Below are 16,511 nucleotides of genomic sequence, written 5' to 3'. Positions count from 1 at the left end.
CGTGCCCTGCTACTTGTACGGGGGGCTGTTGTCACCTGCTCTGCTGACTGTGCTGATTCAAGTGGGGCTTGAGTTGAAAGTGGAGATTTTCAAATCTCTGCAGCAGGAATAGCCAACTGGGGCAGCTCCGAGGGGTCCCTGCTGTTCCCAGCCACATACACCTACCTCCATGTGCGGATGGGCAGGCATTCCCAGGATTTTTCTTTAAACTTCTTTGTAGACCAGGCAGGTCCTCATAGTGTAGGCAGGGTGCTATGACTCACCAAGCAGGGCTTAAAACTGAGCCTTGGATTTTATGAGCTGTTCCCAACATGGCTGCTATCTTGCTGGGTCGTATCTACAGGTCATTTTGCCCTAAAATCTGCCTTACCTCGGTACTACCCATCTCTTTTGCAAGAGCCTTCAAATCCATGTATTGTTATTGCTATTCCCTAATATCATAACTAGAAGACAGGGTCTAATAGATATGGCACGCTGTTCGCAAGGACCCCGCTTCTTTTTTTGGCTTTGCTGCGCTCTCACCGTGTGATCTTGGGCGAACTGCTCCACCAATCTGTTCCCCTGTCACCACACATCGTCTTAGATCATCAATTCTCTGGAGCAGACACAGTCCCTTAGCACGTTGTGTTTTAGCGTCTAGCGTTATGAGGCTCCGGTCTCCGCCGGGACTTCTGTGTGTTACAGAAATACAAATAGTTGCTGCTAATAATAATATTAAATCTGTGTGGCTCTTCAGAGATAAGTAAAGGGCAATGCTCCTTTCTCCGAGGAGCAGGCAGGATAAGTACTTTATTTTTGTCTTTGTCTTTTTCTAATTATAAAAAAAGAAAGCGGCCAGTAGACATGATTAAAAAAAAGGGGAAAAAAAATAAAAGAAGGCTCCAGTAATTTGATATTTTTAGCCTCAGACCTGCTACTTGCTCTGTGAAGCCAATCTTAGGATCATGGCCTGAGTCTGGTTCATATCCATGTTTGCCAGGGATAGAAATCGTTTGGAGCCTTTTATTGACAGTTGGCTCAGCATTCAGGCTAATCCCATAAAACCACCATGCAGCTTGATGCAACTTCCAGTGTTTGCTGCGAACAAAAGTCTCGGGAACGTTACAGATCAGACACGAGAAGCTTCACTTGGCTGTCACATGGCAGGGTTCTGGGCTGGAACGATAAGGGGCTGGGATGGAACTGAGTGTGGCAGAATGGGAGGCCGTCGGAGATGAGAAGTCAACTTTTGTTTGTTTCTGTGTGCTATGGGATTTTTTCAATTATTATTTCATTTCCAAAGAAACGTGGCAGCAACAACAAAAGGTCTTAAATATTCAGCAGTGAAAACAATAGATTTTGAAAAGGAAAACAAAAAGTTAGAGCCAGCTCTGGCATTGGTGGACATTTGGCTCTGAGGGAAGCGAGAACAGCTTGGATTTGCATAAATTGCATACTGCGGGTCAGAAAGCAGAGTCAGAATTATGCTTTCATTGCAGTGGCATGAATGGGAGCGCATAATTGGCATTCTTCCCCTCTTGATCAGATGCCTCCTTCAGGGGATTTCTGCACCCAATACGTTGCAGCTCATCCATTCACTGCCTGGCATGGATAGGGCTTTTGTTTTCAAATTATGATTTTTCTATTCCCTGATTTCTTCCATAACCTGGGAAAGCCCTAGCCCTCCCCCCGTGCACGGCCCTTTGTTTCGGAGAACAACCAGAGGTCGTGCTGTGCTGAATGTAGCTGTTGTTGCATCACCCCCATGCATGTTTCTGTGCTTCTGGGTCAGCGTGGAGCTGATGACCCCTGGGGGCAATGGTCGTGGTGCTCTGTGTTGTTCACCTCCTCCAAAGTTTATGGATTCCTGCATTTCTGAGTCCGAAGAGACGAGCATGATTGTGGTCAGTCCAGTAGGGCTTCCTCCAGGGATGTACAACGCAAAGATCATTTCTGGCTGGGGCAAGCTTAGCACGTCTCTTGGTCAAACCCAGGGCTTGGCTTTCTTTTCCATTATTGGGCTTTTCTTGACTTTTGTGATTTCCAGCTCAATTGCAACGAGGACTTGCTGACTGAATCAGGTTCAGCAAAGCACTTAAATGCATGCTTAACTTGAGCTGCATCCAGGGCCCCCGCCAGGACTCGGGCGCGTGTGTGCTTCAGGTGATGTGTATGGTAAATGCTTCCAGCAAGTGCACAGAGTGCTGCTGAAAACTCGTGTCCATTCAGACATCAGCAGCCACATGGAAGCCTTTCCAGCTGGGTGTCAGGTCCTGGTCATCCTCCCCATGTGGTTTCTTGTCAGCACTGCTCTCAGGGCTTCCTCTCTCATCCTGGTTATATGTCTGCAGTTTCCTTCTCCACAGAGCCACTGGCCAGACCATGTGCCTCATGCCACTTTGTCCTGTCCTTTCCTAGGACCATGCCCATCCTGCTGTTGATCTTGGATCAGTTCAGTGGCAGTGGCAAATAGCAACTAACAGCTATTGATGGCTGGGGCCTGCCTCTTCATTTATTAACAGACAAATGTTTTAACCTGTCAGTGTTAAGAAATTATATTGATTGGAGATATTTTTTTTATTCCTTCGATCTGCTAATCAAAAGGGCAACTTCTCCTGTAGTATCTTCCTGCTGTGGGCTCTGTTCTACTGTACCTTGTCCAAAAAAATCTTTATTTTCAAGGCATGGGGAAAATTATGTTTATAAAATATAAACTATGGGAATTTTCATTCCCCTCTGGCTTTAGGAGGAGGAGAGCAGCTGGTAGAGAGTGGATGAGAAAGGCTTTATCTGCTATATTTTGGTTACTGCGCTTTGAGTGATGGGTTTAATAATTGATAGAGCAATTTAGCAATGATCCATAATCCTGAAAGAAGCCTACGCTCCCCTCCCTCTCCCTCCCTTTCTCCTTCCCTCCGAGACTGACAGGCTGCTCTCAGTGGTTTTGTCTGCAAAATTTCATCCCTTGGTTTCTGTAAACAGCCTGACATGGGAGAGGGGGAAAAAAGCAACTGTTTCTAAATCTTTTGTCTTGTTTCCACAAACAGCTGCACTCCCTTCTCCAGCTTTGGGCTTCAGTCATCTATTTGCTCACATGCTCTAGCTGAAGAGAGCAGGAGGTTTTCTTTAAGGCCCTAACCTAAATGAAGTGTATATATGCAATGTATGTAGGAAAGCAGAGTGGTGCAGAGCCTCCCAGCAGGGACCCCTCCCTCCCCATTTAAACCCAGGCTTTGTTCATGGCTGAATCCAGCTTTCTTAATCCCAGGAAAGGTGCAAAGTGATGGCAAGTGCTTGATATGTAAGTGCGGTTTACTTGAAAGTCTTCCAGGATTAACCTATGGAAATTGCTTTTTCCAAGAGCCTCATGTGGGTGGTGGCAGTGAGCATCAGGATCCTGTTCGAGTGCCTGACATGTGAGTGTCTATGTGACACCTGATTTTTAAAGATGGATGCAAACCCATGGCAATGTAGGGCTGTGTTTTCAGGTGCATGGTGTGCATCCCCTCCATGAGGTAGGGAGTTTCAGAGCTCCTGTGTGGATTGTCTGTCTCTCTCTTCATCCACAGTCAGTGCGGGAAGAGAGGGGGAAAGATGAGACGGAAAAAGGAGACAGATATAGTAAGCAAGAGAGAAAAAGAGACAAGGTTATAGGTACTGAGTATGTGTTGAGGCCAAGGCAGGGTGAAAAGAGGGAGGAGGGGCAGCCTGGCAGAAAGCCGGGTATAGGCAAAGTCAAGTGAGATGTATTATGTTTTTCCATATGTATTACATAGATGCCAGATTGACAACAAGTTGTAATTAAGCATGACATAAAATCAGCTATGCACAGCTGTATTATTCCTTAAAATTACGAGGGGTGAGGTCCTCTGGGGCACAGCAGAGTCTATGGATGCTCCGCCATGGGAGGTCTGTAAGACAAGCTGGCTGAATGCTTGCCAGGAGTGACACAGACATTGATTGGATGGCCCAGGATTGGGACAGGGAGGGAGTGAGTGACTTTCCTGGGGTCCGGGCTAACCCTGTCAGCCTCTGACACCGTTCTCTGGAGTATTTTTTCACCCTTCCCCGGTGGAACATGAGTGGTGTCAAGGGGTGAGTAGTATATTCAGCTTTTATGATTTATTTGCTATTAAATGCCCTTAGCAATGATAGGCTCACTAGGCCTGGTTGGTAATTACGCCAGTCAAGTTCAGGAGTAATTGTTGTGTAACTTGCTCTCTGTTTTTAAAAGACCTAACTCTGTGTGTGTACACTTGATAAAAACACCCTGGGACCTGCATCTGTACCCCCGAAGCACTCCCAGCTATGTAATATTTGGTCTGCATGCAGAAGGATCTTAGTGACCTTCCTACTGAGAAATGTATAGTTACTGTACCTTACAGAGTTAGAGTAGTTCGGGTGGGAAGGGGCTTTTATTTAGTCCAACCTGATGGTCAGGGTAGGGTCTGCCATGAGATAAAGATCAGGACTTTGTCTTGCTGGGTCTTAAAACCTCCAAGGATAGCAACTGCACAGTCCCTCAGGGCTGCCTGTGCTGGTGGTTCATTTATCAGCACAGTGGAGGTGTTTTCCCCATTCCCAATGGCAACCTCCCCTGTTTCAGTTTGTCTGTCATCTCCACTTCCTGCTACCAACCTGAGTGAAAAGCCTGGCACTGTTTTCTCCACGTGGCAGAGGAGAAGGAGGCAGGCTGCTGTCAGGTATGCCATGACCGTCCCTCCTCACACTGAGGTTACTCCAGTTCAGCCATACACTGGAGTCCCCAGGCTGAATGTGGTGTCCAGATGTGGCTGGAGGTGGGTCACCACGTTCCTTGGTCTGCTGGCCCAGCTCCAGGGAGGCTGTTGTGGCAGCTGCTACCCAGGTCCTTGTTTCACGCCCACTGCCCTGCAAGTCAAGGTGCTCATGGCCACTCCAGCTGAGCAGTTCCCCAGTTGTCACCAGGACTCATCCATCCCAGGGGCTGGACTTGGAGTTTGTCCTGGCTGCATTTCAGGAGGTCCTCATTGGCTCATGTCTCCTGCCTGTCCAGGTCCCTGTGTGTCGCAGCCCTGCCCTCAGGTGCATTGCCAGGTCTCTTCAGTCTGGCATCACCTATAAACTCAATGAGAATGCACTCTGCCTCCTCCTCCGGGTCAGTGATAAAGATGCTAAACAAAACTGGTGAGGGATAAACCCCTGCGGTACCTCACTTGTTACCAGCCTCCAGTTTATATTTATGTCCTGTAATATAAACCATCACCGAAGGCTGAGGGGATCCAGCTTCCAGTCCTCTGAGCTGATACAGATATTTTTTGATGTGTTGCAGACTAATCTTGAGGGATGGGTGAGGGCAATGTGAGCAATGCAGTGTTGGAGCTACCCTCTAGTGGTGGTTGTGCTGGTGGTCTGACAGCCCTGTAAATGGCTCAGGCTACACCCACAGTCCTTTCCAGAAACCAGATGTACCTGTGTTTGATCTGTTTGATCTGTGAAGTAGAGAATGTATTTATAGGCCCTTTAGAGGCACTGTCCCTGCTTATCACTCAGACCAACACATCTTTGTGGGCAAACCATGATAGATGGGGTGGCATTCCTCAGTGGCCCTTTCCCTCCCTCATAAATACCTCTGTTGACTAAACTCACCAGGGTTTGAACTCTGTGCTGGAATCTGAAAGGCATGGCATGCCTGCATGTTCTGGGATAAGTCCTGACTTCCAGGGATATCCCTTGCTGAGATTCTGTTGGATTGGTGTTTCCCAGCATGGTCCAGAGATCATCAGAGTCCTTGAGGCCCCACCAAATGGTCTGCAGAGCTTTACCACTTCTTTCTGGGTTTCAGCTGAGCATTCGAACTGACTCCAGAACTTGGGGATGCAGGAGTAATGCAGAAGTCCCTCTGTAAGGCCAGCAGTGAGGGTGAGCCCATCTCTCCCTTGCTGAGAGTGACACAGGTGGGGTCTGGAGCTTCTCTCCTGTCCACTGCGTGGGACAGGGAGTGAGTGAGCGAGCAGGAGCTGTTGATGCTTCTAGGTGTTAAGCTCTGGCCCTGATGGCTGGCTTTATCACAGGCTCTGGAGCAGAGGATGGCCTTCATCTCGGCGTCATCCATATTTGATGTCTGCATCCCTTCCATGTGTCTGTGCAAGTGGAGAGGAGGAGGGCTGAGGGAAATACCAACGGTAACGTTTTACTTCCAGAATATGAGCCTGTCTCCTTTTACATGCCTTCACTTAAGAAGTGATTTGGGGTCTGAGAGGTACAGAGGGCCAGAAAAAGATGCTGTGTGCACTCCACTTCATTAAATAAGAGCTAAGAGCACTTTGCATCCTGAGGTATCTGGCAATAAAAAGTGGATACAAAATATAAAAGGATCGAGTGAGTGGGTATGAGAGTCCATAACGATGCCAAAGAAATGGTTCACCTGAGAGGAGGATAGAGCCCCCTCAATTGAATAAAAACCCCTTTGTAAGACACATGAAGAATGCAGTTCCTTGTCCTCACAGGAGGTGTCTTGGTGCATGGGAGAGCACGAGCCCTGAGTGGGGTCAAGCCCTGGGTGTGCAGCTGGTCAGTGCTTGCCTGCTCAGGCAGAGGGCTTCAGCTCCTGCCTCTCTGCCTCTGCCTGGGGCTTCCTGGGTGGAGATGTGAAACCTGCTGCTTCCCAGAATTCAGGCTTTAGCAGGTGAGACTAGCAGGTAGAGTAAGACAGGAGCTATGTATGTCAGCTCAGAGACATCATTACTGGAGGTCTGTCTGCACTGCTTGCAGCTGCCTGCAACCTTATTCTAGAAGCATCATCCCAAAGATGAGAAGCAGGAACACTTTCTGCTCAAGGTGCCAGCAAGTATCAAGTTTTGAGTTATATTTTTGTCTGATATGTATACTTGTCCATGAAGGACTCTGCTGAGACTATCACACTTGGCCGTGGGACCCTACCAGAGGTGGTAAATTATCCCTGAGGAGGACAGTTTGCAGGGAAGTTTTAAAATTCAGAAAGAGCCCAGCTCTCTGAATCCCAGTCTGTGGAAATGAATTTTTTTGGCATTTGTTTTTAATGTCCTGTGATGTGTGGGTGAAAAAGCCAGTGAGCTAGACTGGTAATTAATTTTCCTGACAGAAACACCAGACAATGAAATTACCCTGCCACAAAGCAGGGTTGCTAAAGTAAATACTCTGCCAGCGGCAGGCCTGAAAGCAGGATGGGGTCATATGTGAGGTGCAAGCAAATGATGAAATGGCACTTCTGCCTCTGAGGACCTGTGAGTGCTGCCAGCACGTGGACCCTCACGCCCTGGGTCCCCCACACCGGCAGCTCTCTGGGACACATGGGCACATTCAAGCTGGGCTCCAATGTAGTGAGGGACTTGCTGGACCCAGGGCTGAGCCAAGGAGCAGTTCACCCTTTGCTGTCCAAGCAAGTAATTTGGTCGGAAAGGGGTAACAGATGTGTAAAGTGGGGATGGGCTGGTTGCTTTTCTTCTGGAGACAGAGGCTCTTGGCAGGGCCCTTCAGTTTTTCCCAAGTTGGTGGCAAATGATTTCTAAATCTTTGGTCTATGCTGCTGAGATCTGTGTGAGCTATAGAACAGGTTGTGCCTGCACATGCAGAAGGGGAGTGCCTTTTTTGGGAGACATAGAGGGCAGCTCATGGAAGAGGAAGGACAGGAGGGCAAAGTTTTCTGTTTTCATTCCATGTGTCTTGTACAGGAGCGTGTTGCAGAGAGCAGCAAATGGGGATGTTCTTGTATGTATCAAGGTATCTGGCAATGGGCTGCCATTGTGTGGTGTCAGACTAGATCCTCACCACAATTGAAAGGTTTAGTGAGTCTGTGTTAAAAAAAAAACAAACAAATGTACTGTTGGTACAAAACCCACTTCTCTATGCAGCCATGGAGGGATCTGCTGAAGACCTCACTGCTGTTCCAGGAGGACCTGCTGCCATGTGCGTTGTCCTTCCGATTTATGATTGCAATACTCTGATGTGCACACTTCAATAGGGCATTTTCCCTTGTTGCATAGTGTTAGCAGCTGCCAAATGGAGAAATCCCACACAAGAAGGGACCAAGACATGGAAACCGCTTTCTGTCCCTTTGGAAAAGACAGTTACACCATTCTTATTGCTGAGCTAGATCTGAGTGCTTTTTGGAATTCAAGGATCAGTTCTGGAGTGGACTGCATGGACATTTTAGGACCATAGTTATTTAATGCATTAATTATCTGTAAAAACTGGTGGATCAGTAGTGAAGTGTTCAAGCATGCAGATATCACACACTTGCTTAGGTTAGGCTGCAGAAAAGAGTGAGGAGCATTTAAAGGGCTGTATCTAGATTACAGAAAACATTATGCCAGATCAGTGCAGTACTGAAAAGCAGTAAACATTGGAATAGGAAACATGAACTATTTCTACATAATTCTATGTCCTAAATTAACTGCAGCTCTTCTGGAGGGAGGACTGTGTGTCTCAGAGGATCTCCCAGATAAAACATCTGCTGAAATGCCTCATGTCACTCCAAAAGCAAACAAAATATTAAGCCTAGGGAAGACTGGAATGCAAAAGCATTCTGCAAATAGTGTAAAATAAGTCTAGAGAATATCCTCATGTTTAACTCTTTCTAGGTCAGTTCAGCCTGTCTCCAAGCAGTCATGTCAGAAAGAGGAGTTGTAGGGTCAGGCAATGGAAGTGGATTGAAACATCCTTGGGGTGGTACACTGAGAAGGCATAAGGTGCTACAGACATGGGAGAACAGGGCAGAGACACAAAAATAGCTTGTGCTAAAGGAAAGGTGATTCAAGCAGTTCCATCTTCACCTCTAGACCAATTTGTGCAAACATGAGGTGAGAGGTAACAGATTTAAACATGATGAAGGAAAATCAGGCTTTAAACAACTGAGTTAAGATGCTATTCAAAGCAGAAGGTTGTCTATGGAACTCTGTGCCACAACATGTGATTGAAGTCAAGATCTCACCTTGTCTTAAAAAATTGACATGTTTATGTTAAGGAAGAGAGGAGTTTCACATGTTAGATACAGGTCTATATGCAGAGGGATGTATGCATCCCTAACTGAGCATGAAGAACAATGTCCACCCAAGAGAGGTTCAGAGGTATTTTATCAGTGGATGAGTTCTTTCATTGCAAAACTTGTAGCATCCTCCACCAAAATTGGCATTGGCCATCTCAGACAGGCAGACCACTACTGCCTCTATTGACTCCAACTCTCTCTTTCACACAGCAGACAGGAGGTGTCTGCTGGCTAAAAATCTGGGAGTCTGTGTGGTGTCCAATACCTGTTGTTCTTGGGCTGTCCTAGTGACTGCTTAATTAAGTTAACAAGATCTTTTTGTCTCAGGGCCACTCCCTGTCCATGGAAAAATCGCAGTTATGACATGAAGTCTGGGAGAAAGGTGCAGCAAGTGGTGTACGCAGGGCACCATATCACTTAGATCTGGCCCCCTTCTCACAGGTGTTCTCATCACTGTTCCAAAATGATCATCTGTTTGGGACTTAACGGGCAAAGATTGCAACTAACATTTAGGCTGAATTGTGTAATGCGAATACAGCTTTCAATAAAGTAAAATAAAATAAAATTATCTCACCATCTCCCCTCCCTAAAAGGATAGGTCTGGTTTAATAGAATGAATGGTGTTCCGTTTAGTTGCATTTTATGTGTTTAAATAATATGGGCGCTGGCTTGTGCTTTTCTTCCCAGCAGCAGAGATGCAAAACTTCTTTTGCGTGTAGAAAAGAAACTGTCTCCTAATCACTGCATTCCAGAAAGTGCAGCTTTAAGGAAAACCCACTGGACAGCCAAAGACTCAGGAGAAAAAAAAAAAAAAAGAAATATTGGAACCTCAAATTCTAGGTCATCCCTTCTTGCCGGGGTCTGGAGGTGTTGGCAGCATAAGTGTGGGGAGAGAGGGAGGGAGGTGTGTGCTGCATACGAAAGCTGTGCAAGCGATTTTTATAAACAGGGAGTTTTTTCCACAAAATAACATTGGGAATATCCCACCCATAGTCCACCCCTCCACTCCCTCCACTTGAGTTAGGGGGAGGGATTTGAAGTTGGGGGGGGGGGGGGGCGATGCGTGGCTGAGCTCCCATTAGTGACCAGGGACATTTCCTTCACAATGTGGAAGGCAGACAGGGAGAGGCAGATGGCTTTGAATGCAGGATTTACATAGTAATGAGATTCAGGTCACCATAGCTGTCTTTTTTTCTCTGCATTTTGTCTAGGTGTTGAGTAGTGTGCAGGGATGACAGGGATGATGGAAAAGGGAGAAAGGGAGGAAAATTAACCCCTTCCTCATAAGGAGAAATTGGTGTTAGAAAAAAAAAATTGTCACAGTGGGCTAAAGAACAGTAGAGTATGACAACAAACACAGATGTAGCTAGGAGGGCTAAAGGTAGCCACTTTTTAAGTTTCTGGCTTGTTTTTTGTGGTAATGACACAAAGTATTCTAACTTTAAAATCCCAGAATTTCCTGAAATTTTTATATTCTGCATTGCTGGTTTGAGAATAGATATTTTGGGGCTTTTATTTTTACAGGTCAACCCAAAGTTGTGGAAGTTTGTGGACTGAAAATGGGGCATGGCTTCTTGCTACAAGACCTTTGCTTGTTTCTTTGGAAAAAATTACCCATTTTGCTTGGTTTCTTGGCTAAAGACTTGTCTTCACATGATTGTAGTGGTGTGATTAAAACATAACATTTTCCACTGCAATTGGTAATTCTTAGTATGATCTCACTACTGTCAGATCTTATCCTGATGACAGATGGGAAACTGGGAACCATGGGTCCTATTTCAAGCTTCGGTTGGTGGCACTTGATTTGCTCAATAGTCAACTCCAGGCATTCCCAAGATATGCATCAGGGCCCAAGAAATCTCAAGGCTATATTTAAAATTATGAAAGTTTTAAAGCAATGTGCATTTCTTTTCTCTGTCTTCTTTTTTTTTTCTTTATAGTTAGAGGAGTGTGGGAAAGGAAATTACTCTTTCTGCTGTACATCACCTGACTCCAGAAGCTGGGGCTCTAGAAATGTTGCAAAAAGAGCAGGAGAGAAGCTTTCGGTGATCCCAGTGTAGAGTAGAAACTATGTCACTGAACTGCATGTGGACATTTAGGCAGAGGTGGGAAAAGTAGGGAAGGTGTTTGTGTGTGTATAAGGTTTTCAGTATTTGTAAAATCCTTTTCGTCCTTCCACAAAGAAGTTGTTTTTGAAACAGAGCATTTGGGGCACTAAGGTCAGGATTCATCTCATCTCACCTTGGCCACTGGAGTTGAGCGAGCTTGTCTAAACTCGTCATACAGACCTTTTCAGCATCAGTGAAGAAGGATCCAAACTATCCTAAGCAGTGGGACAGATTCCCCTTGGAAAGGGAGGGTCAGAGGTGCTTTGGTGGCATCTCCTGAAGCCGACAATAAATGCAGTGAGAGTGCCACTCAGAGAGTGCCACTGCATTTTGACTGTTTGGGCTGAAAGGGAAAAGCAAATCTAATCAGGTGCCTGGGACAGACTGGGAAAGGAAGACTTCATGGCTACTTCCTCCTGATGAAAAAGCTTAGGTCTAATAGATCTAATTACGTTATTCTCTGATTTATTGTTACAGCCATTTGTTTAAAAAGTCAGTAATCCTTTTATACCAGTCCTATAATGATTATTTAATGTCTGGCTGTTTGTGAACCCACCAGTCTGTGTGAACGGAGGATGCTTCACCATGGGGAATCTGCTCAGTTCTCCACAGGACAGTGAGCTGGGCCTGAGAGCCTCGAGTTGGGGCCTTAAGTGGGTGGCTTCAAATTCCCACTTGCTGAATGAAAATAACGGTAGTTACATAAACCCACTACACTCTCCTTTACAAAATGCTGCAAAACATAGGGCTGTCTTTTGGCTGTATACAGCCATAGTACTCCTCTGCAAGGATAAATATTCACCGACTAATGTTTGGTTAGCAGGCACTTTGCCGGTAGCCAGTGGGTCCCTCAGCTCTGTCAGAGCAGTGACACTTGTTGGCCACAGCTCCATGGGTGTCCCAATCAGCACCAGCCACCCTATGCCAGCTGAGTGGGTCTGCTCCCCTTACTGATGTTTTCTAACCTCTTCCTTTGCAGAGCCCCTGAAATCATCCTTGGTTTACCATTTTGTGAAGCAATCGATATGTGGTCGTTGGGATGTGTCATTGCAGAGCTGTTCTTGGGCTGGCCGTTATACCCGGGAGCTTCGGAGTACGATCAGGTGGGTATGGATATTGCCCTGGGTCCTGGTAAGTGCACGGGTGCTTTTCCCTTCTCTTATCAGAGTGAACAGATGCCAGCTTTTTCACTTTTGCTAATGAGGGGTCTGTGTTTCTTACCCTCCCAAGACAACCCTGTCGTTATCCACCTGGGGTGTTTATTCTGGGTAACCAGTGTGCTGCTTGGTATGCTGGCTTTTAAGACCTGACTGCCTAAGTGAAATCTCAATCAAGAGTCAACGCTGCCTGTTGACTGGAGAGCTGTGTACATGTCTCTCCTCGCTGAGCAGAGCAGGCACCCTTTCTCTGCTGCAACAGCAAGGGCTGAATAAAGGTTTATTTGTTAGAAGAAACTGCACAAACTCAGCTGCATTTCATAACCCTTTTATGAGAGTGCATATTAAAAGCAATGACAAGAAGGAGAAGGTTCGCATTGATGTAGGTTTCCAGTTAATATAAGCTGTCGTCCTTTTTCTCCCTATAGGCTTTTGTGCTCTTTTTGTAGTCCTAAAACTGATAACACAGCGGCTGCTGGAGCCAGGGCTGTGGAACACTTTCCATTCCCACAGTCTTCTTCAGGCTGATCTTAGCTGTCTGCAAATGCAGCCTGTAAAGGGTCTTTTTTCTTTTAGGAAATAGATTTAAAAAAAAAAAAAAGCAGGATAATAAGTTTTTCATAAATTTAAATGTTTTGACTCTTCTTTTGAAACTAGTATTTTTTTACTCAGAGCTCTAAAGGTAATATTTGGCAGGGGAAATAACTTGCAGTGAAGAGCAGGGCTGTTAGTGACTCCAAAGGAAATCAGACGTAGCTGAAAAACTTACAAGCATTTGAAAATCACATACCAAGCATGAAGAGTGGATTTCTTTCCCTGTTGCACCCCAAAAGCCATAAAACACGCAGCTGAAAAAGAAATCACCATACCTTTACTGTCCAGCTTAACTGCCCAGCACAAGGCTTCCTCTAGTAAAGTATGAGGAAGGCTCCTGGGGTGCTGGGAAAGGGGTAGGGGCTGATCCTGACCCCTTGGTGCAGCACTGGGGCAGGATTTTGGTGCCTCTGGTGCATGAGCTCTTCTGATGGACCTAAGGAGCAGCAGAGCTGAGCAAGCCATGCACAGTGAACTGCGTCCTTCCAAGCACTGAGTGCTTGGAGGTCTTTGAAACAGCAGCTGATTTTTATGCCTTCATTAATTTTTTTATCCCTTTCTGTCTCTTCTCTAAAAATCACTTTCCATTCTTCCCTGGACTTTTCTAGAGTAGATGACTGTTTTGAGCAGTTTTGCAGAGTCTGCAGCAATTTTTCAGAACGAAACGTTCAGGAGTCAGAAGATACCAAAGTTAAGGTTTCATGTGGCACCCCAGGCATGTGTGTTTTTAATTGTGTAATCACAGACCCTTTCTCCTTTATAAAAAAATAAAAGTTGGAGATCCTGGAAACGTGTATTATCTTTTAGCTGTGTGGGTGCCAGTGAGATCATGCTTGTGGATGTAACCCACATAATAAATGACATCATGCAGTTGTCATTAGAGATGAAGTACTTTACATACCATGAGGGTGTCACTTCATTTGAGAGTATATTTCGTCCAAGTTCAAAGATAGTCAGTTTATAGTCTTCCATTTTGAACTTCAAACTGCTCCCAGGACAGGCTGTGCACTCAGGTGGAGGAAAACCAGCAAAAGTTAGAGAGAAAATAGCAAATTGTTGAAATTCTTTCTGGGAGAGGAGGGAGTGACATAAAAAGGTGCAAAGCGATGAGACACCCCATTGAAATAGCTGTCTGGATCTTTTCTCTGATCTCCAAAACTTAGGGGCTTTCCTGTCTTTGTCCTTAGGCCTTGTGGGACTGTGCTGTAGGGTGAGTTTCCAGTGATGTACATGATAAACGGAGGGAATTCCATACGGAAGTTCTCTTTCCTCTCATTCCTTGCACTGAAGTTTTTTGGGTGAAGTCTAACTGCGTGCTACGTTTTCTCTTTTTTTGTTCCATTGTTTCAAATGCCTCCTGCACTCCTTCAGGGAAGACCTCCAGAGATCTTCACAGGACGAACAGTGACCTCTCATCCTTCTCTTACAGATTCGCTATATTTCACAGACGCAGGGCTTACCAGCAGAGTATTTGTTAAGTGCAGGGACAAAGACTACGAGGTTTTTCAACAGGGATACAGACTCACCATATCCTTTGTGGAGACTGAAGGTAGGAAGACATTTCCTTATTTCTTTTACCTTGCAGTTGCTTGGAAGTGAGGAGATATTCAGGTCACCTCAGAGCCTAGGTCTCTGCTTTTTGCAGTGCAGTGCAGACATTGGGGTGGGTATGGCCCAAGGTAAAACTGCCATCCCCAAAGTCTGCAGCCCATAACACACCTGCTCAGCATTGCTTTATGGGAAATTTAAGTCTAGAATTGACCTGGAAATCTTCCTCTAAGTAGTCTGTGGATTGGTGTGTAGTTTAAATGAAACATGCCCTTGGCAGACTTTGCTCTAATATCTAATGCATTGGGGGGGGAAAAAAGGCAAGCATTTTAATTCTGACAATCAAAACCACTAGTAATGTAGGTGAGCCCTGAGTCTCATGTGCCGGTGTGTTTGGCTGCACACAGTCCCCCAGGGAGAGAGGCCAGTGGTCTTTTGGCTGTAAGGATAGGATGCTGAGCTAGGATGGGTGTAAGACACCCACCATAGTTGGGAGGATCCTCAGAAGTGAAAGGGAATAGATAAATCACCTTGTGACACAAAAGATGTCACATAACCATAGCAGAAATCACATTGATGTTGTCTGGTCAGGCAAGAGAGGCACGGTGGTCTCTGATGAGGACAGGATGAGGCACATGTGGGCACATAAGCACAGCTGACTGCAGGGCAGTGTTGGTCAATGCCTCTGTCCTTTTTTGAGCAGACGCCAGATGATCATGAGGCAGAGACGGGGATTAAGTCGAAGGAAGCAAGAAAGTATATTTTCAACTGTTTGGATGATATGGCACAGGTAAGAGCATTGGTGAGTAACCAGGAAGACTGTTTATATGCCTTCTGGCAGCACTAAAAAAAGGGAATTACATGAGTTCTCTGCACATCCTGTACTTGTGCCAGCTCCTGAAAAATACCAGGATTATGCCTACCAAATTAGCTGTTATATCCAGCTTTGTAGGGGTGACTACAGCCATAGTAAAGCAGCCTTGGAAAATGACTAAGTCACATCTCTGAGTGTTGAAATCCTGCGTTTTCTCTTGTCTATGCAGTACTCCTCTGTGTGACCACTGGCAAGTCCCTTAGTTCTCTGTGCTTTAATATTTCTGTTTGATAAATGGTGACACTGGAAGTACTCACCATGGCTGTAGAAGAGTGCTCTCTGTAAAATGTGGCTGTCTGGGGGAATGGGGAGTACTAATTCACTTGTCAATTCCATATAGCTGCGAAAGGTAATCCCAGCATAACCACTCCTGCGACAGGAGTTTGTGCTAACACACAAATCATTGTGCAAAACTGGTTCAACACTGGAGTTTGTACTAGCAAAGTCTAGACATGGTAGCATTGATAAGCAAATATGCAGAAATGGAAGACTGGAATCAGGGGAGACTTTATAAATGCATGAAATAACGTGGGGGTTTTTTTCCTGGCACCATGGATGGGATGTTTCTCATAAAACTTCTGAGAATTTTTGTGTATTTTATATATCTCTTGCTCACGGGACACATAGATAAGTATCTGATAGCACAGTACTTTGTATGATAAATACACTGATTATGAGAGCTTGCCTGCTACCACATGGAAGCTGTTCATCATCAGTGGAGGGTGACTAAGTGTTTCATTAGCCATTGACCCAAGCGAGCTGAACACTTTACAGTCTGTCTAGAGATCTGACATGCACAAGCCAGATGACCAGCCAGAGTGTGCTGTGTGACTTCAGCAACTACCCCTTTAGACAGGGAGGCTTGCAGGGCATGTGCTCCAGAGAGGAGTAAACACAGTTTGCTGGAGACCTGACCATCTGCTCTTTCCTTTGGCGCTCACTCTTGTCGTTTCTCCTTTAGGTAAACATGACAACGGATTTGGAAGGAAGTGATATGTTGGTGGAAAAGGCAGACCGGCGGGAGTTTATAGATCTGTTAAAGAAGATGTTGACGATAGATGCAGATAAGAGGATAACACCCATTGAAACTCTGAGCCACCCTTTTGTCACCATGACGCACTTGCTCGATTTCCCTCACAGCACACAGTACGTGGCTTTTGTTTCCCTTGGGTTTTGAACTGGAAGGTGAAGGGAAGAGCTGGCTGTGGTGGAGACCAAATGTATCTGAAGGGCATTGTTAAGGTGTT

At 45.7% G+C, this 16,511-nt stretch overlaps 1 protein-coding gene across 4 annotated transcripts in view; it reads left to right on the top strand.

Moving 5' to 3' along the window:
* Nucleotides 1-16,511, top strand: part of HIPK2 (homeodomain interacting protein kinase 2) — a 140,427-nt gene that overhangs the window by 83,204 nt on the left and 40,712 nt on the right. For all 4 annotated transcript variants that reach the window (XM_064654782.1, XM_064654780.1, XM_064654781.1 and 1 more), the window contains 4 exons: nt 12,071-12,194; nt 14,272-14,391; nt 15,094-15,180; nt 16,226-16,410. In XM_064654782.1, the coding sequence (XP_064510852.1) occupies nt 12,071-12,194; nt 14,272-14,391; nt 15,094-15,180; nt 16,226-16,410 (516 nt within the window). The remainder of the gene's footprint in view (nt 1-12,070; nt 12,195-14,271; nt 14,392-15,093; nt 15,181-16,225; nt 16,411-16,511) is intronic.

The sequence above is a fragment of the Pseudopipra pipra genome, chromosome 5 (genome assembly GCF_036250125.1).
Source record: "Pseudopipra pipra isolate bDixPip1 chromosome 5, bDixPip1.hap1, whole genome shotgun sequence".
NCBI classification, from domain to species: Eukaryota; Metazoa; Chordata; class Aves; order Passeriformes; family Pipridae; genus Pseudopipra; species Pseudopipra pipra.
The sequence above is the reverse complement of the archived record's forward strand: the minus strand, read 5'-3'. Positions and strand labels throughout refer to the sequence as shown.